Source organism: Marmota monax, unplaced genomic scaffold (genome assembly GCF_021218885.2).
Source record: "Marmota monax isolate L192 unplaced genomic scaffold, Marmota_monax_Labrador192_F-V1.1 WCK01_AAM20220418_F8-fsc00002, whole genome shotgun sequence".
NCBI lineage: Eukaryota > Metazoa > Chordata > Mammalia > Rodentia > Sciuridae > Marmota > Marmota monax.
The window spans coordinates 37,357,285-37,384,657 of NW_026693571.1; the positions used below are offsets into that span (position 1 = coordinate 37,357,285).

At 44.9% G+C, this 27,373-nt stretch overlaps 1 protein-coding gene across 7 annotated transcripts in view; it reads right to left on the bottom strand.

Annotated features, from left to right (window-relative positions):
• Positions 1-13,282: 13,282 nt before the first annotated feature.
• The window catches only part of Tmem131l (transmembrane 131 like), a 171,262-nt gene continuing 157,171 nt past the window's right edge, over positions 13,283-27,373 (bottom strand). For 5 of the 7 annotated variants that reach the window (XM_046458751.2, XM_046458752.2, XM_046458749.2 and 2 more), the window contains 6 exons: positions 25,653-25,731; positions 24,330-24,412; positions 16,859-16,979; positions 15,644-15,735; positions 14,337-14,476; positions 13,283-13,693 (listed from right to left, as the gene is read on the bottom strand). In XM_046458751.2, coding sequence (XP_046314707.1) covers positions 13,418-13,693; positions 14,337-14,476; positions 15,644-15,735; positions 16,859-16,979; positions 24,330-24,412; positions 25,653-25,731 — 791 coding nt within the window. In that variant the 3' untranslated portion in view covers positions 13,283-13,417. The remainder of the gene's footprint in view (positions 13,694-14,336; positions 14,477-15,643; positions 15,736-16,858; positions 16,980-24,329; positions 24,413-25,652; positions 25,732-27,373) is intronic. The other 2 variants (XM_046458755.2, XM_046458750.2) reach the window with 1 other exon arrangement.

A 27,373-nucleotide genomic window follows, 5' to 3' on the forward strand; every position in this document is an offset into this window, starting at 1 on the left:
TCTTGGTCTTATCCCCATTTGGCTTTCTTCCTAGCATTGAATATGATCTGAATTTTTTTACTACTTGTTTTTCTTTTAAAAAATGTATTTATTTTAATTGTAAAAATTTATGGGGCACAGTGTGATAATTTGCTACATGTATATAACGTATAGTAGTCAAATCAGGGTATTAACATTTTCATCTCTTTAAAATTAAAAACAATGAGCTTGTCATAATTATACATGTAATTTATAGGTACAGGGAGATAATTCAACATGTGTGTATTGATTAAATAAGGGTAATCAATGTTTTCATCCCCTTATCATTACTGTGTGTTCAAAGGCTACAAGCTCGTCTCTTCTAGTTATTCATGAAATATCCAATAGGTTATTGGGAACAATCACCACACTCTGCTGTAGAGCACTAGAAATTATAATTGCAATCAAATTGGGTTCCTGTTATCCAACCTCCTTCCATCCCCCAACCCACCGTCACAGCCTCTGAGAATCACTATGTCACATTCTAATTGACTTTATTTCTTGACTGTGGTAGCAGCCTTCTGAGGTGGCTCTCAGTGAGCCCTGCTTCTTGCTATTCACATACCATGTAATTTTCTCCTCTTGAATATGGGCAAGATCTAAGGACCTGGTGAAGTGATGGGATGTCACTTTTAAGATGAGGTCATAAGAGACCATGACCCCTCCTCCCAGTACGCTGTCCCCTCTCCCTCTGGCTCTTTTTGCTTTGCTGGCTCTGCTGCCGTATTGAGAGCTCTCCAGATGGACAGGTGTGTGTGTGACCAGGACTAAGGACAGCCTGCAGCCCAGGTCCAACAGGAAACTGAATCCTGCCAACACTCACACAGATGAGCTTGGAGGCAAATTCACACCCCATCGAGTCTTTAGGTGACTGAAGCCCTAGTTGTCATCTTGAGGGCAGCCCTGGGAGAAGCCCTGAAGCCAAAGACCCGTTGACAACATCTTAATTCCTGATGTACAGGAATAGTAAAGTGTTGAATGTTCTTGTTGGAAGTCACTGAGTTTTCTGCTCATTTGCTTTGCAGCCACTTCTAACAAATACATTGACATATTTTTTTTATTTCTGCCTGTAGAATAGAATATTAGCCCCATAATAGGACAGACCATCCTTATATAGTTCCCTTTGTGATGCCCAGAGCATAAAAAGAGTCTAGCACATAACAGATGCTCAGTTTTACTAAACAAGAAAAACACAAGGGCATAGGCTGTATGTACATAGAGCATGTAGGGTCAGATGAAATAAATATTTGATCTGGGTGTGGCGGCACATTCTTGTAGTTCCAACTACTCAGGAGGATGAGGCAGGATGATCACTGGAGTCTGGAGCTCCAGAGAACAGCCTGGGCAATACAGTGAAACCCCATCTAAATAAATAAACATTTGCTGGATGAATGATTTAGAGACAAATGTGTGAAGGGAAAGGAAAAGAAGGTGTGTCTGGGCTTATCTTTAAGTGCCTACAGCCCCATTATGGACTCAAAAGATGCTGAAGGAGTTAGCAAAGAACAGATCAGAGCTGGGTTCAGTGGTGCACACCTGTAATCCCAGCGGCTCAGGAGTCTGAAGCAGAAGGATCAGGAGTTCAAAGCCAGCCTCAGCAAAAGCAAGGCACTAAGCAACTCAGTGAGACCCTTGTCTCTAAATAAAATACAAAATAGGGCTGGGGATGTGGCTCAGTGATTAAGCACCCCTGGGTTCAATACCCGGTACCAAAAAAAAAAGCAAAGGAAGAGCCCACAATGGACTTCACAATAAGTGGCTTAGAAGAGGTCATCGAAGCTGTAGGGGCAGAGGAGATGACACAGTGAGAGAGAGAAGACAGGGGGCACAGACTGCTGCAAGAGAAACCTTGCAGTGTCATTTCTAAGGCAAAATTTCTGACTGGGACAGAGACACAGCATTGGTTTTGACTGTCAGTGGCACGGCCACCTCGCAGGCTGCTGAGCTCACTGTACCTCTCTCTCAACTCTCTTACTGTGAAACATTCTCAGACCCCCTTCAAAGCCACTTCCTGCCAGCATGCTGGTCCAGCCGACATCTTTTGTCTATTGGCTCCTGCCAGCACCCAGCCTTTCCAGACCCTGAGGGTATCTCATGGTCAAAAGCTAAGAGCATCCCCCACAGTCGTTCTGAACATCCTTCCCATCCTAGCCAGCTGTGAGCATCTCATCTCCCAGCTGACATTGCACTTCCCATCAGGAAGCCCCCCTTTTATCTCCAGAATACCCACCGCTTATTTTTCAAAGTTCTGCTCTGCAGGTCTCAGGCAGAGTAGTTAAACTGGCAAACTGTGTTTGAATTTGCCCCTATTATCTTAAATTTTATTTTTCTAAGATAAAACCTAGGGAGCGTGCACTGTGTGTGGGGCCAGTTTAGATTCCTGGTGGGGACATGGACTCTGGTAGCAGTGATACGAATCTAGTCCCCCAGTATATGGAAGCCTAGAGGGATGGGTGCCAGATACCACTCTCTGGATGGCTGGAGTGAGAGAGGTAATTCCATAGGCAGAGCTCCTGGAGGTGAGGTTTGGGCTTAGGAGGGCTCCAGGCTCCTCACTGAATGCTAATTGGTCTGGAGATGTTAAATCGGTGCACCTCCAGCACCCAGTACCTACAGGTCCACACAGAAGACTGCAACCCAGGGATCTCCCCTGGGTTCCAATTATGTGGTGGGGGAGCCAATTCTTAGGACTCTACATCACCTGCAAACCCCATGTTTTCTGGTCTCAGATTCAGTCTCCAAACAATTTTTCTTGCCCCCGCCCTTCCGATTCCAGATGCATCTCTCCCAGCTGGTCCTGCAAGCAGTCAGATTGGAGTGGGTGGGGTAGAGCTGGGTGGGTTCCCACAACCAGGTGTCCCCCGTGTAAACCTTTCTCCCATTGGATTTTCTCCTGGTCACTTAAGCACACTCTGTGTCGTGCAGTGCGTGTTTACTAGGCCTGTATTTCGGGCCCAACTTGGGTTTGCCAGGAACAGACCCACTCAGGTGCCAGCTCCAAAGCAGTGGCTGCAAAATGGCTCCTTCCTTTGTCCTCTGCATGCCACTTGGAGAGATGGTGCCTTCTTTCCCCACACATAGGTACCGTGCAGTGAGTCCTTCAGGTTTGTTGGGCAATGTCCTTGGTCTCTAAACACAGTACCCAGACATGCTCCAGGCCTCCCCAAAATGCAGGTCCCTTTAATTCCCTTGTCCCTCTACTGTGCTCATGGAGGGACCCCCTGGCTGGAGCTTCTGGCCCAGCTGTGGCAGCGGCTCTGCTGCAGGGGAGTTTGTCCTTATTATATCTGACCACCTGTGTCCCTAGTCTGCTGTGAATGTCCAGTTTTAGGTTCCAGTAAGGACACTCCCCCCCTCCCCATTTTTTGTTCCCCCACCTTGTGGGCAAAGCTGCCTGTCTGCTTTCTTGGTTTCACGCCATGGAGCAGCCAGGAACGCGACCTCCTCTCTTCCGCCATCTTGGATCTCTTCCCAATTGGATTCTTAATAATACATTCTTACAGATTTTGTGGTTAGCAGGAATTATCCTTATCTCCCTGAGTTTTGAGATCTGGTCTATGAAAAGGGTCACAAAAGTCTCCCCCTTCAGCATAATTTGGGTTCCTCTTATCAATATTATTTTGGGCCTGCATCTCTCCTGCAGATAACAGGAGCAATGTGACATCTCCTGTCTACGTGAGCCAGGCAGGGCTGCAGGTAAATTGCTTCTTGGGAAAAAAAAAAAAAGCATGTGGGGGTCAGCCTTGTGGACCCATTTTGTAGAATTCTTTTTTTTTCTCTTAACCTTATGTTCCCACCACTTGCAACTGTCTGTCCCTTATCATGATGATGGGCTGGTACGTGCCACTGGCCCATTGCCTCAGGTATGTTTGAGCACAGAGGTGACATCTGGTGAGACTAACCAGTTCATGGGCCTGGTTTCTCTGACGTGGGTTGGATATGCCCGTGCATCCACGTGCTTTTGATTTAATAAGTCCACGTATGGTCATTATTTATTGGCACGGTCTGTGCCTGATGACTGGGCTGTGTGGAGGGTGGTTGTTTACTGGCACAGCACAGAGTCATTCTGCCTCAGCACTTGCACTCAAAATGGAGTCACTCAGGCAAACTGCTGCTTTATAAAACAGAGCCACTTGGGTTTGGCACTGCTGTCCTATACATCATGGAGTAACTCGGTGCAGGGCACAGCCTGCGCTCCACAGAAAATCAGGAGACTTCTTGTGGAGATGTGAAGTCACAATAGCCAAGTGGCCTGGATTACTGAGTCACACCAGGGGACATTTGCCCTGGAGCATCATGTGCACCTGTGAAGGAATTAATGTGTTACTGCACAGTAACTGAGAACTTGGGATTGAATGTGTCCCCCAGAAGCCCATGTTGTAAACCCCCAAAGCAACCGTGCTGGGAGGTGGGGCCTAGTGAGAGGTGCTCGAATCTCGAGGTCAAGGGCTCTGTCCATTCTGTTTGCTCTTGCACTTCCACCTTCTTCAATGTGATGACAAAGCAAGTCCCTTGCCGGACGCCGGCACCTGGCTCTTGGATGTGAGGAAGTTGGTGGTTTTGTTCTTGTTAGCACAGTGTGGTCGAGGACACCTAGTTTACACCCACCAGTACAAACGCAGACCTGGAGGTGCACTGCTGACCTAGTGAATAATTTTAAAAATGAAATAAAGGAGGAAACAAGTGTTGGCTTCCATTCTGTGGGACTGTGGGTCTAGAACATAAATGGACTTGGGAACCCAGCTGGCCCCAGGGCTACATGCTCCTTTTATGGTAGGAATTTGAGTTGCAGCTGAGTGGTTGTACTGATCCCCAGAGCTGTAGCCTCTTCAGTATCAAGGTTATACATAGCACTAGGTCTGTTCCTTCCATTTAAGATTTCAAGTAAATTCCACATCTACAATGAACCAGTAAACGTCACTGGGTAAAGTGTGTGCCTGCGTGCGCTTCATTTCTAAAACTGAGGTTTCCTTTATAAATAATTGGTTGAAATCCAAAAATATTCTATTTTACAAGCATTTCTTTCTCCAGCAGGAGCATTAAATTTTTCAAATGTCTGGGTCACGCAGAAATAATTATTTTGAAATGTTAATTCAAGTTGGCATAAATATCACGGTAAATGTCTTTTAACAATGCTGAATTTTAAAGATGACTTTTGTAATTCTTACCTACTATTTTGATTAATTGTAATTAGATGGCCCTGAATTTTGTATATAGGCTAGACTCATATTTAAAGACATTCTCATGTGCCTTTAATCCTAGCCCAAGTAATTACTAAATATTTCATTTTATAGGGCTTTTATTAGGGAATGCTTACTGAAAGTTTCACTTTCTCTTTGCCTTTAAATTATGGCCTTTTATAGCATAATGTAATTTTTCTAGGACTTTGCCATTTGTTTTTAAGGTACTTTTCCCCATTGTTAAATAAAATATACTTTCCCTTAAGATTTAATTAAAAGTTTTGGGGAAGGGCCAACAGTAGTAACACATGCTTACTGTAGAGAATACCCTCCCTGCAAAAAAGAAACTATCCAAAAAGAAAGTGAAGATCACAATCCTGTTCACCCACTGCCCACACCATCTGCAATAAGGTGTCGTACTGTCTGTAAGCTGGGCTCTGCTACTTGCCTGATCATTCTCTTACAGTGATTCCTAGAGGCTTCCTAGTATAGGAGTCCCCCCTTATCCTCAAGGGACACCCAGTACGTGTCTGAAACTGCAGATAGTACATATTCTGTATGCACCACTCTTCCCTCAATGCTCTGCAGTGCTGCCACACAGGACCAGGGTCGGTCTGTCCTTCCATGTTTTATGACGGGTGCTTCCATTGCATCACCACACTGGTGTGTGGGGACCAGCATTAAGTAAAATAAAGGGAACTTGAATGCACACCATCAAGCCACTAACTGATGGGTGGTACCCATGGAATAGACATGCTGCACAAAGAGATGATTCATGTCTCCAGTGGAGTGGAGTGGCACCGCACAGGGCTGCATCATGCAACTCAGAACAGCAGGCAATGGAGAACTCATGAATTGTTGGTTTCTGGAACCCTCTATTTAATATTTCAGACTGTGGTAAACCACAAGTAACTGAAAACACAGAGAGGAAAACTGTGGATGAGGGGAACTGGTGTACTCCAAACCTGCAAATAATTGAAACATTGCCCTGTGTAATGCATTTATTTACAGGTCATTGCTGTTTTCCTTTTTATTTCATTTCATTTATTTTATTATTTTATTTTTTATATTTATTTTATTTTATTTTATTATTTTATTTATTATTTTATTTTATTTTGGTACTGGGAATTGAACTCAAGGCATTTAACTACCAAACCATATCCCAGCCCTTTTTTCTATTTTATAGAGACAGGGTCTCACTGCGTTGCTTTGGGCCTCACTAAGTTGCTGAGGCTGGCTTTGAACTTGGGATCCTCCTGCCTCAGCCTCCTAGCTGCTGGGATTACAGTCCTGTGCCAATGTCCCTGGCTTATCACTGTTTCAAACATGGAATGGATATGTTGTTCTTCATGTGTAGATATATAACATGACGACTCCTCCAGAGACCCACATCCTACACCCTGCAACCAGTGACTATGTGACTTTGCACAACACTTAGGGATTGACCTTAGGGTGGGGAGATCATCATGGAGGACTCACTCCAATCACACGAGTCCTTAAGATAGGAGAACCTCACCAGTTTGCTCTAGGAGAAAAAAAGATGTGACCATGGAAACAGGCTCTGAGAGATGCCACAGTGCTGCCTTTGAAGATGGAGAAGGGGTGTGGGTGGCCTCTGAGAAGCTGGAAGCAAGGAAGGAAAAGAGAGTCTCCTTGCCAGCACCTTGATTTGACCCTTGTGCCATCTGTGTTGGAATCCCAACGTTCAAACTATAAGAAAATGAATTTGTATTAAGCTACTATGTTTGTGGGGATTTTTGTGGCAGTAATAGAAAACTAACACCTGTCTTAATTTGTTCATTCTTGAGTCAAAGAGGAATTTTTATTTTCAACAAAGTGCCTAAAAGAAGTGGCACGCTGATCCACAATGAAAAGGTCTCTCACTACTTTTAGCCTCAGAATATATTTCAAGAAATAAAAATCACATAGCTTTCCCACACACCTCCCCCGAAATCATACAACTCAGAACAAAAAGAGAAACCAAATCAAACACAATACCCTCACTCAAAAGAAGTATTTAAATCAGGATTTACAATCTTACAAATTCTTTCCTACTGGAAAAAAAAATACTGAAAAACCAAGAGGGTAGGGGAAAAACTGGACTTTGAGGAAAGCCTTACAAGACAGGAGAATCATCAAAACTGCTAGAATTAGTACTTACACACCATTTCTTATGTTCAGAAAATGCTAACGTATGAAAAGCAATGCACTTTTCATAATCTGTGCATTTCTGTTGATGATTTCTCTGGTTAAAAGCACTCTATAAAAAAGTCTTTAGAAATAACGGAAAAGAAGAAAATATTTCCTTTTGTTGTTTGATAATACTTCATTTATTGTTTTCTTGGTTTGTTTTTCCTGTTTTTAAATTTTCACTTTTTTTTTTTTTTACAAAGCATAGAGAGCATAGTTTGGATTTTTGTAATAACAAATTAAAATGTCCAAACCGAAGCTACTGGAGAACTTAAACAATGAAATAATGGAAGTGGTATTACAGATTTTTCCTGATGTCGTACAAAACCTATACACAGATCTGAATGGCTGGGGAGATCTATTTGATTTTGCCTGGTTCCTATGAATTGCTACAGGGCAACATATTACTATCCTTTCACAATCGAATATCAGGATTGTTTGAAGATGCAGGGGAGTGGAAGCAGAGCAAATTGGTAAAAATCAGAAAGTTCAATGATGCAGCTCTAATTCCTTCTGAGGTCATAAGTTAATTAACTCAACAAAACCATCAGCAATCAGTTATTCTAGTAGGAAAAAATACCCAATGAATTCTGCAGATTTTTCTCATAATATTTTGGGGGAAAAAATCAAGTAGACATGGTTATTGTCATGTGAAAGTCAGAATATAAAAAAATTCCTTAAAGACATTAAAAAATGGAGTCACTTTTGATCTCTCAAGCATACGACTCAATGACAGAAGGGCAGCCCCCTCTTTTTCCTGTGCAGGGCCCATCAATGAGGCTTGATTTTGTTCCTCACCTTGCTTTACAGGGACTTATCTCACTATCGCTCAGGTTTAAAAACACGAAGCTGTTTCCAAATGGGGAGAGACAGCCAGGCGTGGTGGTGCACACCTGTAATTCCAGCAGCTCAGGAGGCTGAGGCAGGAGGATCCCAAGTTCAAAGCCAGCCTCAGCAATTTAGCAAGGCCCTTATGCAACTCAGTGAGACCCTGTCTATAAATAAAATATAAAAAAGGGCTGGGACCTGGCTCAGTGGTTAAGTGCCCCTGGGTTCAATGCCCGGTACCAAATAAATAAATAGGTAAAGAGTCAATAATTGACCAGAATCAGGGAAAAAGAAAACAATACCTTGGGAATTGAAGTTCTGATTTTCATGCTTAAATTTAAAAATACAGTTCACATTGAAAAACTTTGTTGTATTTATGTTTCTATTTATAAGATGCTATAAATCCATTTGAAAATTGCTTACAATAATGAATAAATAGCAAAAGGAAGTTAATGCCCGATTTTTGTGCACATCACTCACTATCTTTCTTAGGAGTCAATTCCTAGGAAAAATAAGGTGCTCAACACTCACGGCTGATTTACAATCCTGTAATGTATAAAAGTGCCTGCTTCACTTGCCCTGAGACCACGTTTCATGTTTATCCTACTGTTTCTTAACTTTTAAATTAATTGTATCAAACAGTATGTGCCAAGCACGGTGTGAACAACTCCTTTGGTCCTCCCAGTTCCCTGAGGTAGGTTCCCACAATGGGACAGAAGACACTGGGGCACCGAGCGGTTCCCTATGTGGTGAAGCTGGAGTTAGAACTAGGAAGGCTGGCCCCAGAGGACGTGCTCTCTCATGGACCCTTTTCTCAGGTGGAAAGGCCCTAGAAGGCAGGGATTTCTCCTCCATTGCTGTTACTACTGGGGCGATTCTCAAGCTTCCCCCTCTGTCAGCATGATCCAATGTAAAGAACAGCTGTCATCATGTGGGGACCCGCCCAGGGAGACTGGTATATGAAAGTCCACTTGTTATGTAAAGAACCAGGGTGTGGGTGTCACTTCTTCCTGTCTTTGCTTGTGGGACTTGGCTTGTCTTCCAACCATAGGACACTGAGGTATTCTCCAATAACTAAGACTCACTTCTTGATGAGATGTGGGTACTGTCTGTGTCCCTCCAAAAGTTCAGGTATTGGAGGCTCAGGGTGCTGCTACTGGCAGGTGGCAGAACCTTAGAAGGTGGGGTCTAGTGGGAGGTCCTTAGGTGACTGTGGGTGGGAGAGCACCCTTGGAAGGTAGCTCTTTGACTCCTTGAATTCTCCCAAGAGGCTTGTTACCAAAAAAGCAGCTGCCTAGCTCCCCCCAGCTCTCTGCTTCCTGGCTCAAGTTGTAATCTTCTTGAATCCGCACACACTTCCTCCACGGGTACCCACCATGAGATGATGCAGCAAAGGGCAGCCCCCAACACAGAGCCTACACCATGCTGTTTGGACTTGGAGCTGCCAGCACTGTAAGTTAAATAAACCTCTTCTTCATAAGTAGCCTGGGTCAGGTAATTTGTTATAGTGATGAAAACTTGACAAATACACTTCTTCAACTGCCAGGTAACTGTGCCCACCCAGTACTTAGTACCACACATGCGTGTGTGTGCGAGCACACACACACACACACACACACACAGATATCACAGTAGGTACAAAAGACAACAGTATATTCTGATGCTGTAATATAGACCCCCCAGTACCCAAAACAAGACATAATCTACTTCTCTTTCACTTCACAGTCCCGGGGTCAAGGATCCAAGACTAGAACAGCGCGGTGTGCCTGGGAGGCCCAGTCTATTATTATTTTGTTTTTGTTCTATCCTCCATAGCAGGGGTTAGCAAGCTTTTTCATTTAAGGGCCAGAGAGTAAATAATACAGGCTTTCTGTCACAAACTCTTGTCTTGGCAAGTAGATGAATGAGAAGTGGCTGTGCTCTAATAAATTTTATTTGCAAAACAGGCCAAAGACTTCCCAATCGTTAACATAAGGAATCTACCTGGGTGTCCGTTATAGAAAGTGTGGTATATGCACACAATAGAATACTAGCCCATCATAAAAAGGGATGAAACCCTGTCATTTGCAGCAACATGGATGGAAATGGATATTAAGTGAAAGAAACCAAGCACAGAAAAATAAATACCATATCCTCCCTTATATGTGGAAGCTACAAAGTTGATCTCAGAGAAGTGGACAGTAGTGGTTAAGAGAGTCTGGGAAGGATGCGTGTGGAGGGGCCGGGGACAGGATGGCTGATGGGTACAGGCGAGCAGTCGGGTAGGAGGAGTACAGCACAGTACAGTATCTATGGTTGACAATAACTAATTGTATTTTTAAATTTGCTAGTAGAGAGGGAATCGTGTTTTGGGTTGAAATGCCAATTACCCTATCTATTCACTCTCTACACATATTGAAATGAACACTTTAAATATGTATGATAATTAGATGTCAACTAAAAATAATACATTAAAAACAAATACCCACAGGCCACAGTCTGCTGATCCCTGCCCTACAGAGCCTGCATATAAGTCACCCAAGGACCTTGCTGAAGTGGACGTTCGGATGTGGGGAGTCCCCCTTTCCAACAAGCCCTGGGTGAAGGTGATGCTGACAGCTGTGCCATCATCCCCGTGCTGCTCCGGCTCTACTCCTTGCTCAGGCCCCACCGACCTTCCCAGGTCCCTGACGCCAGCACTGAGCGGCTGGAATGTCTCCAAGGAGACCAGCCCCTGTCCTCATCTAACTCAGCCCTGGTGTGCCTGGGGCTCTCCAGCGACTCTTCCTGTCTCCCCTGCTGTGGCCTCTCCCCGGCTCCACCCCAGGCTCACAACCTCTCAGCGCTTTACAAACCTCAGGCTCAAGCCTCCAGCCCGAAACTCCACCCACCTCCGCCATCTGTAGGTGCAACCACCTGACTCCGCTCAGGTATGTCCTGGTCACTCAGAGCAGGTCCAACCCCACCTCTCCACGCCCGCTTCCAAGCAGGGTCCCCCCCCCCCCCACTGGGTGCTCTGCCACTGAGTTGGTGGCATCAGTAGGATGCAACCGTCCAGGCCCAGGCGGGCTGTTTGCCTCCTACCTCCTCAAGCCCCTCCCCACGCCGCAGGTTCCCGCCCACCGCCACCATCTCCGCCACCCAGCTGGCTTCAAGTGGGAGCAGGGACTCCTGGAGTCCCAGAGCCCCTTCTCCATGAGGGACCTACCCAGTCACAGTGACAGAACAAGAATCAGACCAGTGGCTGCCAGAGACCGAGGGAGGAGGAAATGGGGAGTTCCCCTTGAAGCTTGGGGGGTGATGAAAACTCTGTACGTCGATACGGTCACACAGCCATGTGAATGCACAGGATGCCACTGACCTGGACACTAGCAACGATTTAAATGGTAAAGTTTGGGTTGTATTTTACCACAATAAAAATGACTTGGGGTGCTGGGGCTGGGGCTCAGTGGCAGAGCACTTGCCTAGCATGGGTGAGGCACTGGGTTCGATTCTCAGCACCACACACAAAAATAAGCAAATAAAAAAGACATGCTGTCCATCTACATCTTTAAAAACAATAAAAAAATTATTTCAGTTGCTGAAAAAAACAAATCCCAAAGCATTATCAGGATCGAATACTTTCCAACCAGAGTCAAGTAGACACATGAGATATAAGTTCTGCCTCAAGACTACTGCCCTAATTTATTTTTCTGCTTTCATTATCCCTCACCGTCCCATCACGAAAATAGTAACAATTCATTCTTATTCCACTATATACAAAAGCAGGTAAAAATCCTCACTGTACTGGCATATTGCCTTAGCCCTAGGATTAAATTAACTAACAAGGAAACTGGAAGTGAGTGTTCATTCACTTAAAGATGTCTTTCTTATTTCTCTTGGGATAATGTTTCCAGGGTTCATCTATGTTGGGGTGTGCATCCAAATTTCACTCCTAAGGCAGAACGATATTCCACTGTATGGATGTACCACAGTCTGTTTATCCATCATCTGTGAGTGGACTTGTGGGCTTTTCCCACCTTTTGGCTATTGTGAACAATGCTGCCGTGAACACAGCTAGTCCACCTCTCTCCTGGCTAGACATCTAGAAAAAAAAAAAAAACCCAAAATCTTAACATTATTCAATACTGGGGGCAGAAAGAAGGGTGCTTCACCCACACCAGGTCCCTAAATGGGCTATCTTAGGGTTCTCCAGCAGCTCAGAGAGCTTGGGTTAGCTCCCTGCAGAAGGGCAGTCCTAAGGGGATAGCACACCCGCTCTCCTTCCCCAGGCCCCCACTCAATCATGGCCAAAAGGAATTCATTCCAAGCAGGCAAAAATGCAGCATTCCGCCCAAAAACCACTCCAACTTGAAATTTCCAATAAAGACAAAACTATATGTAAAAATAACAGATTTTTATTAAAAGTTAAAAACGTCTTCCAAGTTTACACACAGCAAATAGATGATTCCACCTCGATGCACTTCTAACATCAACGACAAGCAGATACAAACTGGTCTGGCAAAACATGCATTATGACCTAACAACCCCTAAATACTTGAATTCAGGCTAAGCCTGCTTCCTGGGAGGGCAACTGAACACTTACCAGAATGTGCCCGGCTGCTGTCCTTGCCCCAGTGACTGGCCTGGTGGAGGGGCAGGAACAGTCCCGGCCAGAGCAGGGGGCTGAGGAGGGTTGCATGAGGCTCTCTGCTTTACTCCAGCAGCCCCAGGGAGAGGCCAGCGCTCCTCCAGCCCTGAGCAGTGTCCATCAGGCAATGCTGGACCCTGGCTGGACCCTGGCTGCACGTGACAATCCATGGAGAACTTTTGGGAAAATCCTGATTGCCTGAGCCATAGACCAATTAAGTCGGAAATTCCGAGAATGTGCCCCTCCATGTTCTGAAAGCTCCCTGGGCGCTCAGGGAGGGGAAACCCATGCAGTCACTCGTTCTCAACCCTTAACCTTCTTAGAAGTCTCCCTTGTTCTGATTTAAAATGCTGGCCATGCCTGACACATTTGTTGGTCTGTGAAAGTCACGACATTTTGATGGTGAGTCTTCTTCCACTGATTTATAAAGGGTTTACAAAAAAATAGAGCACCCGGATTTCATAAAAAAATTTATTTTCATATAAAAGTGCCAAAATATCCGCCAATGTCACAATCTATCTCAACAACCAGTTTACGCTAGTAATCAAAACACAAGCCTTTTTATTCACATTGTTTAAAAATCCAATTCTTTTCACACATTCCCACAGTAACTCGAGTCTCTGGACAGTGGGAAGTTGGCGTTCCGATTTGCTGTGGAAGTCCATATGTCCAGGTTCATGTAGGCACGGAACGGGTTGAACCCTGGGTAGTACTCCTTGCAGACGACCGCCTGGCTTTCCAGGTGGGCTGAGTGTTCTGGGGTGGGGCTGACCGGGCAACAACTTTCATACACATCGCTCTGCGGGGCCCAGATAGAACCAAAAAGTCCAGACATTGGAGACAAGCTTCGGGTGCTGGTGAGGTAGGGCTGGGGTATAACAGGAAGGAAGGAAAGGTTAAAGCAAAAAGAAGCTGCGGAGAGGCAACGTCAAGGCTGAATAAGCACCCGAGGACACCGCCACCCACCAACCCTGATACCTGGAAATTACTTTCTACTCCATTTTGCTCAAAGAGGATTGCTGTGAAATCCTCACCTAACTGGATAAGCTTACTTGCAATCTAAGGAAGGACTCACAGCCAAATGCCCTCCATAAATTCATTAAAAAAAAAAAAAGGATAAAATGTGGTGAAAAAGAAGGTGTTGGGCCCTATCGCTGACCCCAACCCCTGACCCCAACCCCTGACTGACCTTCCTGGGACTTTCACTGCATCTTACCACAGTGGAAAAGGGCAGTGAGGACACATAAAGACAGCTGTGTCACACGGGGCCTTTCTTGCCCAGTGACAAGAGGTCATCTACGACCTCTGCCTGATGCGGTCTAAGAGGACTTTTTCAGTGGGGGAGGTCAGAATGTCATGCTCTGCAGGTGCCCACCTGTCTGACCACGTTAGCCTCCTCCAGAGGGTGGCCAGAGGGGGCTTCTGTGATTTAAAACTGGCCAAGCTTTGGCTGAACTGAACGCTGCGCTAAAGGATTAAAGAAGGATTAAATGACCCAGAGCTGCCCCTACCGGAGAGTTGACGTAACTGGCGTGTCCCCAGGCGGAAGGCACGTTGGGTGGGGTGTTCCAGGTCGACTGAGAATTGTGATCGATAAAACTGGTCTGAACTTCTGCAGGACAAGGAAAGCCGTTGGCGTAATTCATGTTTTCTACAAGAACAGGAGACAGCAACACGGGTGAACATTTTCATAGAGAGAACTGAATTCTCAGTCTGAAGCAAAAAGATGTCAAGGTCTTACTCTACTGCCAAGTGAAAGACAAACGTTACTTAACTCTGTGTGGACGGACCAGGGGGTCATTGCACTGTCAGTCTCAAGGTTAAACCTGTCTATGAGACACACCACCTGTGGAGCCCTCCGTGGGGAAAGGCTTCTTGGGTCCTGTTTTTCTGCATTTGATGGTAGTCTTTTCAACACACAAAGCACACTTCAAATATTACCATAGATTTGAACAGTGACAAGATTCGTACCAGTTCTTAAATGGTTCTTTTTTTAAAAAAATATTTTTAGTTGTACATGAGCATAATGCCTTTATTTATTTTACTTATTTTTAGGTGGTGCTGAGGACTGAACCCAGTGCCTCACACAGGCCAGGCAAGCACTCTACCACTGAGCCCCTTAAACATTTCTTTGCTATTTGTTTTTGGTGATGCTGAGTTTCACTGTAGGAAGTGCTCTACCATCGAGCCACACTCCTCCAGTTAAAAAAAAAAAAAAAAAATTATCAGCTGTGCCTGTTTCAGCCACCTGCCCATGAACCACAAGGCCTGGTAAAGCAAGTGGGAGCCAACTACTTAGGAAGAAAGTTACCAAAGCACCCCCTTGTGGTTAGCAAAGAGCACTGCGTGTCCCCACAGCCCTTCCTGGAAACGGCAGCTCTAGTAGGAAAAACCATGATCAGGCTGTAATCGAAAATCAGAGCATTTTCCAGGTGATCAAGGAAATCCCACACCTCTTCCTTATTATGACAGATGCCTCAGACCCCACGTCTACAACTGTCCTTGATTTCCTTGCTAAGCTCCTTTCCTTCCTTTTGTAGCACCACCCCCAGGGGCAAGTCCCTCAGGGCCTGGAAGAACAAATAAATAGGTTCTATTTCATATGGGACCTGCCTCCCTATAAACAAAACAAACAGCAACAACTAGGGCTCCAGCCGTCCAACAAACCATCCATCCTGTTTGGGCCACATAAGTACAAATGACCCAGTTCTACCTTATTTAGAGAACTAAACAGAATAGGGTAACATGCAGAAGCCCCCAGACTGAGAATTTCTGAGGGCCACGTAAGATAATGTCACTGGGATGTTCCAGCTTTTACCTTCTGGAAAGGCATTGTAATCATTCAGTTCCAACGGGCAGTACACACTGGGAAACTGGCCCTCACAAGTCGCGCTCCAGTCGATGAAACTGCTACAAAACACAAGACGTCTAGTTTCAGAATTGGGATGAGAATAGTCAAGTGGAAAAATCAAATAGTCGAAGAGGAGAATCATTTTATTTCCCAGCATCCTCATACCTGCAAATTCCCCAATTTAGGAAAATAAAAGATGATACTTTCTCCAGTCACAGAATCTAAGACTTACTGAATAGTCATTGCCAATGACCTGCCTTCTGCAGGACGGATGGCACTGGCAAGGTGTGCAATTCTTTTTTTTTTTTTTTTAATTTTTTATTGTTGGTTGTTCAAAACATTACATAGTTCTTGATATATCATATTTCACACTTTGATTCAAGTGGGTTATGAACTCCCATTTTTACCCCGTATACAAATTGCAGAATCACATCAGTTACACATCCATGTCGAGTCCAGACAGACACAGAGTCCAAGGCCAAGGCTTTATTAGCCCCGCAAAGAATGACTCTTACACACACACACCCAGAGGACTCAGCTACTGAAACGTCCTCCTCCCACTCCCAGCAGGACCGGCTCAGGGCAGTCACCCCTATAAACACTGCAGCTCACAATATGTTGATCACGGTTGCTGAGTGGCTCTCGTCACAGAAACGAGACAGCAAAGGCTGTTGTAATATGCTGACCCCAAAACCTTCCATGGGTTCTGTGATCAAACAAAAATATCAACATTGTCTCAAGTTTCCCAAATTGAGTGACATTCACACCAAACGGTGAATTTAAGTAGTATTGTGTCAACTACTTTTTGACATTCAATTTCTTTGATTCTTTCAAATTTAAAATGTGTTCAAGAGTGATGCTCTGGAAAAATGGAAGTCTCTTGCTGAGGGGGCAGGGATGGAGCGTGTGTCTTTCAAATTTGCCTCACGTATGAATAGGTCACTATTTCAATTTAAAAAAAAGGAAAGTCATGACAGGGCCACCAGCTTTTACTCCGGTTTCTCTCAATGCCTGGCTTCTTGTTTTCTAACACCACAATTCCAAAAGGCAGGAGAAGACACACAGCTTTAGTCCCCTGAAGTAGCAGCTGCCCCCTAATATTTATAGGGACTTCCTAGCAGACAACTCAGATTCCAACTGGGAGCCCTGGGCTCAGTGGGGTGACAGCGGGGGGCAGCGCACCTGCTGTGGACCGGGGCGGGCTCCTGCAGCACTCCGGGTGCCCTGTTCTCCAAAGCGCAGCTCAGGCTGTTTGTCAGACACACTGGCTGTGGGGGCCACAGGTCTCCGGGTGGGTACAGACCTACAGAAGAGAACAAGGTCCTCAGTCCACCTCTTCCACTCAGCCCTGGGTACCCCTCCTCTAATACCCAGTTCAACGTGTCTTCTTTCCAGAAAATACTACCCCATACCACCCACGCATACTGACTACTTGTGCCTTCCCAGACCTCTTCTGGGGTCACTTCAGGATACATGCTGAAATATAGCAGGTCACTTTAATCTTTGCTTCAGGTGGTGCACGATTACCTCCCGACCTGGATGACAGCGTGCGTTCACTACTCAGCAAGTATGAGAGGGCTCACTTTCTGTAAGGCCCCAATACAGATACCAGGAAGCAGCCATGAACAAGTGCATTCAAGTGAACAGAGATAAACGGCAAAGAAAAAACAAGCACGGCATGGCAGAGGTCCACAGCCTATGATGACAAACGGCAATTTTAATTAGGACGGTCAAAGGCCCCTCTGAGGGCACATCCCATTGCAGATGTGCCAGAGGACAGGGAGGGAGTCACTCAGGTAAGGGGAATCACATGCCCCACAGTGGGGACAGTCTACAAAGGCCCTAAAGCAGTGTGCCCCGGTGAGTCTCCAGAGAAAGGGGACCAGTGTGGCCAAAAAGAGGGTGTGAGGATGGGGGGTGAGGCTAGAGAACTGACTGTGAGGACACAGCTTGTGGCCCCTCGAAGCATCTGGGCACTGCCTTTGAGTCTAATGGGAAGCCACGGAGGGCCCCACAGGGTTCTCCCGTTTCTGTGGAAGGGCTGGTGGCCTCTGTTCTGGACCATCTTTTCAAGGATTTTTTGCTAAGCGAAACCCTTGGGGAATGCAGGCTCTGCCTCTGGAGCAAAGGGCAGGCAAGATTATTGCCTCTTACAAGATCTGGGTTCCCTAAGCTCAGGCTCCTCTCCTGTAACACGCCCCCACCACACGGAGGCATCCATCTGGGCTGGTGATGACAACTGGCGCCAATAGACGGATGCCTGTGTAGCTGGCTTGGCCTTACCTACGCTTCTGCTTTATGGGAATTAATGGCCGCTGTCCCTCTGGGTAAACTTGGTGTCCACTCTGCCATCCGAGGCAAAGCTGCTGGCTCAGTGGGGCCCTCCATTCCCTGAGGTTCCCCAGATGGATGGCTCACTCATGTTTGGGTTTAGCCGAAACCTTGTGTCTTCACAATAGACTTCACAGCGATTGTCCTAACAGTTTAGCCTGCTACTTGAAGCCACAGACTGGCAGATTAAAGCCATAGACGACAGAGTGAGGGGTGCCTCGGTCACCTGGCCATTTGGCCTCTGGGCAGGGGGCAAGCAGGGCCCTGGGAAGCCGACTGCATCTGCTGGACCATGCGAGAATCCTCATCACACAGGACAAATATTTCCTGACACCTAGGTGCTTTTATGTTCATCTCAAAACAAAATTCTGAACTCAGAACACGGCAGGTACTTCTCTGTTATCTTCTAGAGCGGGCAGACCTGCTTCTTTCATCCGGCCACCTTCCCTACTGAAATACGGAGGGATACACATCACCACAGGGAAAGCTGCTCATCACCTCCATGGTTTGGGGTGGAAACGATGCTTTTCTTTTGTTCCACCTTTCAGATTCAACACAGAAAGAAGCCCTTAGGATGCAGTTATCCTACTGACTTCTCCAGGAAGTAAAAAGCAACTGATATGGGTCTTCTGCAATTTGCTTAATTATCAAAAAAAAGTTTGCAAGCAGAAGGCTGATGTTTAATTTGAAACAGGTGCTTAGGTCATGGTATTTGTGAATTCTTTGTCTTTTGCTCCAAACAAGACAACGAATAAATGGCAAGTGTGGATGACGACTTCAGGGTTTTTAAAACATGTGTTCCAGTTTCAGCCACTATTATGATAAGCACATTTGAGATTGCAGCAGTAAATTACAAACATTTGTTGTAATTTGAAAAGAAAGAGATGTTAGAAAGTTACATATATCTCTAAATTCTGTTCATTTTGTGACATAAATTTACTGGACAGAAACAAAGGTCCAGTTTTCTAGTTAACCCCCAGTATCTTTTTTTTTTTTGTAGTTGTAGATGGACAGAATGCCTTTATTTATTTTTTTATGTGGTGCTGAGGATTAAACCCAGTGCCTCACACATGCGAGGCAAGCACTCTACCACTGAGCAGCCTAGGCCTGCAGTTAACCCTTTGATGTGGTGAAGAAGCATAAAGACAAGATACCAAGATTGATTTCATGTCCAATATACCTATTTTCACGTGTAAATCCACATTTTTGGATGATAACAGGGATTTTTCTCCTGGAGAAAGCAGCTGTTGTTGACTTTTTCAAAAGTCTTGGAACGTTTGCTATTTTAAAATTTTGTCATTCTTCGACAGAAGGAGCAGATTGCGTAGCAGCTAACCCTGTAAACGCATGCTTACATGTAATCGAAAGAATGGTCAAAGCAAGCCCAGTTTGAGTCCATGATGGAACCCTATCCACCTTCCCAAGATGAGAGGCTGCTGTACTATAGTTTTATTCACCCTTTTTTTGTGAAGTCACATAGCACAGTAGAGTTAGTTTTCCATGTGGCCAACCTGGAAGAAAAGTAGCACGAATAGTTTTTTTAGTTAAGAAGGTGTGATAGACCCTAGAGTATGACCTGCCTTCGACTTTGGTCATACAGTAGGAAAAAAAAAAAAATTAGAAGTTTCTATATAACTCCTTCTTCCTAAGAAAAAGAAACAAAAATGTCTTATGTAGCACCATTTGACTCTTTTGGAATTTTAGATTACATAGTCCCATTTTTTGAAGTCATAAGTAAGTAACTCTTTTTCTTCAACCCAGATGGGTACTTGGATTTATTTTTCTAGGTGGTAGTTGTAACACTAAACTGAAAAGACTTAGACTCAGGGTAAATTTCCCTGGTTGGAATTGGACTTTCTCATCAGCAAATGGTTCTATCTCAGAACCAATATTCCCAATCCTGTGGTTGTTCCATTGTAGATTTAGAAATTCAGGATCTGAAAAAAACCTCAAATAAAAAAAATAGTTCCAATTAAAAAAAAATAAAATAAAAAGGACTCTTTGGGACTGTGAAATGCAGAAACAAATTTTGGTCTCTCATTATACTTCCAGGCCACTGAACTAGAGGCCCCCTGTTGGGGGCCCATTCTCTGCTCAGACCAGGTGGAATCTAGCCACGGGTGGAGTCTGCCCCACCCAGACTGCCATCCTTACTGCTGGGTCCACCCCCACAGAGGGGAGGACTGCACGTTTCCACTGTGGCCACTAGCTACCGTGGCCTTCCGGACTGTGACCACTGCTGACCACACTGGAGACACGGTCTACCTGCGCTCTGCCTGACAGAGGTCCCACCCGAGGAAGTCCAACAACTGTAAACGGCACTCTCCTTCCAGGACTACGCAAGTGCCCCAGGATTGTTCTTGTGAGGAAGCCAGGCAGGAACTTGGCCTCCCTCCCCAAAACAGAGATTTGCTCCTTGGGGGTAAGTCTGAGAGACCTCTGAGTATTTGAAGAAATACCACCAACAGATGATGCAGCCTACATATGACGATGCTTGCTCAAAAATGAGGCTGCCCCGGGGAAAACTTCCTGCTCCTAAACATGCTTGAGTAGTAATCACTATGAGACAAAGTCCATCCGACTAGAAAAGTGGCATTATCTGGCTGCGGTGGCACATGCCTATAATCCCAGAAGGAGTTTGAGGTCAGCGTGGGCAACACAGTGGCACCCTAACTTTAAAAACCAAAAACCAAAGGTGGTATGACATTTGTCCTTGGTACTGGCCAGGCCAAAGCGATCAAAGATACCATGTTGACCCTGGAAGGTATCTCTCTGCCCAGAGATGTCAGGGATGATGGGGTTGCCCTCCTGCAGGCCAAGGGGGAATCTGTGCCATCATAAACATACTCTGCTATACCAGAGTACCACCTCCTGCCAAGGGGAAGGCCAATGCAGAAATGGCTTACAGAGCAAGCCACCTGGCTTCCTATGTAGACCTCGGGGGTTTATGGGAGTTGTTCGGCTGGATGGGGCTGGATTCTCTGGGGCACACTGAAGTCAAAACAGCAGGGTGGTTTCATTCTGCTGCTTCGAATCCTGTTGATAGCAGCTGCTATAATGTTGTAAGTGACAAATCAGACAGACTTGATCCCACCTTCTGTTTAATTATGATTAATTAAGAATTGCTGGGGCTGGGGTTGTCGCCCAATGGTAGAATACTTGCCTAGCACATGTGAGGCCCTGGCTTTGATACTCAGCAACCAAATAAAAATAAATACACAGAATAGAGACATTGTATCCATCTACAAATAATAATAAAAATCAAAAAGAATTGCTAATAGAACAATGTACTCAAGAGAAAATCAGGAGCCAAGGCTACACACAGAAACAAGAAGTGTGCATATCATAAGACAAGTCTCTATGCTTCTGTACTGTGTGCCAACAGAAACCCCTTGATTCTGGCCTATGTTTCCAAGAATGCTTTTAGGCAAAGCCTCAAAGATAAAGGAAATATCTGCTTTTGGAACAAGGGCAAGTATGCTTAATGTCTACTAAAATAAAGACAATGCCTCCTGCCCATGGTAAAAGACTCGGGTTCCCTGAGTTCAGGGTTCCTTTCCTGTCTGTCACCCCCATGGCACTGGAGGCAAGGAGAGCGGACATGAACATGCTGATGCTCATGCAGCCTCCTGGGCTAGCCTTCTGTCTTGGACCCAGGTGGCTTTTGTCTTCTGCCAGCTCATACAAAATGTCAGCAGCTAACTTGTGAACTTGAAAGTAGCAGAAGAACCTCAGAGGCTTTGAGGTTCTTGCCAGTGATGTGATCTGACTTGTGTTTAGCACAATCATTCCGGCCCTTAACAATGGGGACAGGGTAGAAGCAGGGAGACCTGTTAGGAAGTTATTGTGATCCTACTAATGGGAAGTAAGGATGGCCTGGATAACTATGGTGGAGGTGGTGGGCAGTGACCAGATGCTGGGGTGTCTGGAAGGTGGCCTGCTGACAGAATAAGACTGCAGCATATCTGAGACACAAGAAAGCAAAGTCCAGGATGACTCCTAGACTTGGGACCTGAATAATCAGAAAGATTGGAAAACTATAAGGAGAGCAGTTCTGAGGGAGATGATCAAGTAATGGGGGTACCTGCTGGAACCCCCAGAAAAAATGTCAAACTGACAGTCACTGATGATGCCAGAGTTCCAGAGAGACCCAGGTGGCAGACACAAGTGTGGGAGTTCTCAGGGTAGAGAGTGACACTTAAAGCTTCGAAAATAGGTGAGATCCACAAGGGGTACAGAGATGATGCTCTGGAGGGCCGTGATCATGAGAAGAGGTGAGGAGGCGCTGAATCAGGAACCTACAGCATGTGACACGGAGACCAGAGTCAGAGCTGGCCAGGGACTTAATGGGGAAACACCAGGGACCAGCAGCAGTGCTCCAGTGGAGAGGAGGTGCAAGAGCTGGGTTGAGGACTTCTACGGAGCACAGGAGGCAAAGAACCTGAATTGGCAGGCACCGGCCGTTCTTTAGAGGAGTCCCCTAAGAACAGGAGCTGAAAAGTTGAGCAGCAGTGACTGAAATGAGTGGGGAGAAGGGGTCTGGGCTATTGCTGGATTCTTACGGCATATTTGCGAGCACATGGGAGTGACCTGTGAAGACAAAACCGACGAGAAGTTCGCGACAACAGCCTTGGACAGGAGAATGGCACCAACAACTCCACAGGCTGCAACAGGAGGGGAGCAGAGAAGGGAGCAAGGTGGGGCGTGTGGAGGGGGTGTGGGAGCTTCCTGAAAGGTTTCGAATGACTTTTCTCTTTCCAGTAAGACAGAAAGCAAGATCGACCAAGAGAATGAGACAGAGGCAACGAAGTGTCAAGACAGGGGTTCTGCAGCTTGATTGCAAGGAAGGGAGAAGAGTCAGGGAAACCACTGCACCTGGAGGTCAGGGCACTTCTGCCAGATGAGAAGGGAGGTGCAGAGCTGGGAGGGACCGGCCAAGACTCTGAAGGCAGAAGACTGTAGGCAAAAGCTGTTTTTCTGTGACTTCAGGACCTAACTAAGGATGGTCACAGCTGACCAGGTGTAATAGGTACCGGCTATGAAGGAGGAGCGGGTTAAGGCACTCGGCACACACGTACGCATGGATCACAACACCACAGTACATACACATCCCCCTAGTTGACAATACAACCAGAAACTGAGTACAGTAAAGGGTTTCTGGTTTTGGTTTTGGTGCCAAGGAGTGAAGCCAGCATGTGCTCTTCTCGAGCTACACCCCCAGCCCCAGGTGTCTGTTTCGAATTTTTAGTTCCCTGCCACTAATCAAATCCTCTCTTTCCTCAATTACCTCATAGGAACAAATATAGGACCATCTAAACCTCCCCTCTTCTTGCCTTAGCAAATTACAAACCATTCAATTTTAGATTTCCCTTTTATTAAAAACATTTGCTTTACTGGACTCGTCATTTGATCCAATTTACAAATAATCTGTTTCTGCTGATAATGTGACAAGTGGAAAACATATTCAAGGAACAGCACAGAGGCACTGTATTTCCAAATAAAAATTCTCCAATGGATAGAGCAGATTTTACCTCCAGCTTTCATGTGTCTGAGCAGAAGGAAGTATGTGCATTAAAGCTGAATGACACCAGGAGTATCCTGTCAGGATCCCTGACCCTGATCTGGCAAGGAAGAAGCCCCAGAATAAGAGGAGACTAAAGGCACAGACAAAGAAAGGTGGAAGAGCAGGGTCAAGGAGAGGGAAACCAAGGGGCGTCGGGAATGAACCCCCCGTTGGAGGAGAGGTTTCCTTCTGCCCCCCCCCACACTCCCACACTCCAAGGCCTCCATGTCCCCCCCCCCCCCCCCCCCCCCGTCTCAGGGAGCTCAGCTCTTAGCTTCAGGCCTTGTGCAGGAACAAGGCTGGTCACCTGGGCACTGAGGCTCGATTAACAGGTTTTCATACAGTGTGAGTGGGGGGGCAGGAAGAGGAGAGGGCCAGGGAAGGGGAAGCAGGGAGTGTGGAAGCCTCGCCCCTGGCCTGCTCTCCAAGTGGGCCTCACTTCTCTTGGGCCCTTCTGTTGTCTCTCATCTCTGACTAGAGCAGGGGACCCCGACAAGGGGCTCCGACTGTACCCAGCAGTGGGGCTAGAACAGCTCTGCCTCAGCTGCACAGAGAGGGTTTAGTGCAGAAGGTCAGAAGATACCACAGCAAGGCAAGGGCAGAGGCCCTGATGTCACCCGCCTGCAAAGCTGGCGCCTCCCCTGTGATTCCAAGTGTACCTTGGAGATGCCACCCCACCCCCACTCCCACTCTGCCCCCTGCTTGGTCTCCTCAAGTTCTCCAGCCAGGAAGGCAGGCCCCAGGAGTACTGTGCCTCACCTTTGTCTTCTTCAGCACCTGCGGGTCCAGCAGGAAGGCCGGGCTGGGAGGGCTCTGGGTACTGTGGGACGTTACTCACGTCTCTGTGGGGCAAGCAAAGAAGGCACTGCTGAGTTTTCTGTGTAAGAACATTGAAATTTCATAACCAAGCCCAACTGAGGTTTTACATGAATTCTTTCTCTCAAAAATATCATGTAGACAAAAAAGTACAGCTGAGAAGAACTAAATTCCCGAGATCTTGCCAAGTTTTGCTTTCATGAAACAATACAAATTTAACCAAAGTGACTAAGGCCACCTGCCACTTCGGTCTGCCTCCTGCCAGGCAGCAGCAATTCTTAGTCCAGAGCTGACTTTCTACCTCTAACTGAAAGTTCATGGCGCCTTCCTTGGCCTGGCCGATAGCTGCGTTTCCTTCTTCACATCACCCATCTAGTTACATCCCTCTGTCCTCAGGAGGCAGGTGCCCAGGAAACCTGGTTACACCTGCCACTCTGAAACTCTCTCCTGGTTTACCCTGTTCTCTCAATCATTAAAGGTCCATCAGCCCTCCAAATCCACGGGTTCCCATCTGTGGATTCAACTAACCACGGGTTGAAAATATTTGTAAGAAGTTATACTGTTGTTGTTGAGGGTTATGCAGGAAGATGCTCAGGCATCACAAGGCCTGTGATGGCTATGCCTGTCCTGAATGCGTGCAGACTTTTTCTTTGTCACTATTCCCTACACAACAGGTTCCAACACCTGTTTACAGTGCATTAAGTTTTATAAGTATCTAGAGGTGATTTAAAGTGCACATGAGGATACAAACACGCACCATTTTATCTTAAGAGTCCAGAGTATACACAGATTTTGGTGTCCACAGGGGAGTGAGTCCTGGAACCAATCCCTGAGCACACAGAGAGACAGCTAGAGTTGTTTATACTTGTCCAATGCTGCAGAACAAATTATACAGAGGAGTTGCTAATGTGTGAGTATCTATTAGGTTTTTAAAAATCCTCTGAATTATCAATGCTTGGCTTTGTTTCAAGGCTTAGCAAAGGGCAGATGGCTCCCAGCATTATAGTAACTCCTGCCTCCTCTTTCTCTTTCCGAAACAACACATTTGCTCTATTACTGAGAAGGCAGTGACACCAGAGACTGCCATGTAAATTGTGTTTACTTAGAAGGATCAATCTTTCTGAATTATTAATATAATCAGGTTTTACTGTCCTGCATCCTTATTTTGTATTTTAACCTGCAGAACCGAGTGCCAAGAAAACACACTGACTGAAAGAAAAAGCACATAAAAAAGTATCATAAAGGCTGAAAAAAATAAAAACTTACATGGGATTGCAGATGTGATGAGAAAGGTTCAAGGAGACAGGAGTTTCAGAAGAAAAGTCGTTTTGGGAAACACTGTCTCCTGTATTCAAAAAATAACACATATCACAAATCTTCTAAAACAGTACAATTCAACTGTATATATTCTGTATCAAGAGGCATAGATTATCACTATTATTAACTCCAATCAGCAAGTTCAGTTTTAACTTTAAACTGATATTTACAATCAATTCATTTTTAAAAGACCTTTAAAAACCCATCTTTTTCATTAAAAAGCTAAAATAAAACTCAACACTTAGATTTAAGAATTTGGGTATTATGGGTCATAGCAACGTATGATAGAAAGCCTGGAAATGTCATGTCCTGTTATTTATGTTTTTAATTTAGAAATAAGAAATATTGATCTTCTTCTGGTTGAGAATTGAGAATGCATGAAAGAAATAAGTTTTCAAATCAAAATGAAAAAAAAAAAAAAAGAATTTTGGTATAGGCTGGATGTGTGGTGCATACCTATAATCCCTGCAGCTCGGGAGGCTGAGGCAAAAGTATCATGAGTCCAAAGCCAGCCTGAGCAAAAAGTGAGGCTCTGAGCAATTTAGCAAGATTCTATCTCTAAAAAACAAAACAAGGGCTGGGGATATAGCTCAGTTGGTAGAGTGTATGCCTACCATGCACAAGGCCTGGTTCAATCCCTAGCACCAGAAAAACAAAACAAAAAAAACAGGCTGGGATATGGCTCCATGGTTAAGTGCCCCTGGGTTCAGTCTCTGGTTAAAAAAAATTTTTTTGCTATAATGTATGTTACATTATGAGAGAAGTTGAAACTATCAATATTATGCAACATTTAATAGTTTTTTTCCTGATTAAAAAAATTAGCTATATAATTATAGTGCTCATTGACTTAGTTCATAAAAGTAATATATGTCCATTATTTTTAAAAGTCAATAAAAAGAAATAATAAATTTTTCTTCACAGACACAGACTTATTTGGGAAAGTAGATATACATCTGGGAGAATGCAGGCCATCTCCAGAGGGACAGAGAGCCAGAAATTCAAGTTTAAAGAAAAGTTATAAATTATCTACAAATACACTATCAATATGATCATTCAGGTATCTATTTTATGTGTGTATACATATATAAAAATTTATATATATATATATATATATATAAATTGGGATCATATTCTATACATACTTGTCTTTTTTGTGTATTTTTAAATTTGTTCTTTTTAGATATAGTATTTTGACATACTATACATACATGGAGTATAACTTTCCATTCTTGAGGTTGTACTACATTTTGTCTTTTCAATCTTTCACACTGAGGACATTTTCCAACTATTATATAGCATTCAAGCACAACTTAACTCATCTCATCCCACTGTACTGATTTGGAACACCTATAAAAACTTAAATTGAGCAACAAGCATACCACTTACAGTAACTCTGCATTAATTATTATGTTTTTAGAGGTCTGTTCTCTTGACAAGATTGGTGAATGTTTAGGGCATTTGAAACATTTAAATTCATTGTGAAATTGGCAGAAATTCTGCTGCAAAAGTAACTTCTACTAAATGTTCCACTGAACAAAATATTACATGCATAACTGATACGTAACACAGGAAGTGGATTCAAGAAAGTATTCTCTAGAACTGTGTTGTCATTCAAGTTACCAATGGTGGAAAACATGGTGTACACACACACAGGATGGAATATTAAGCCT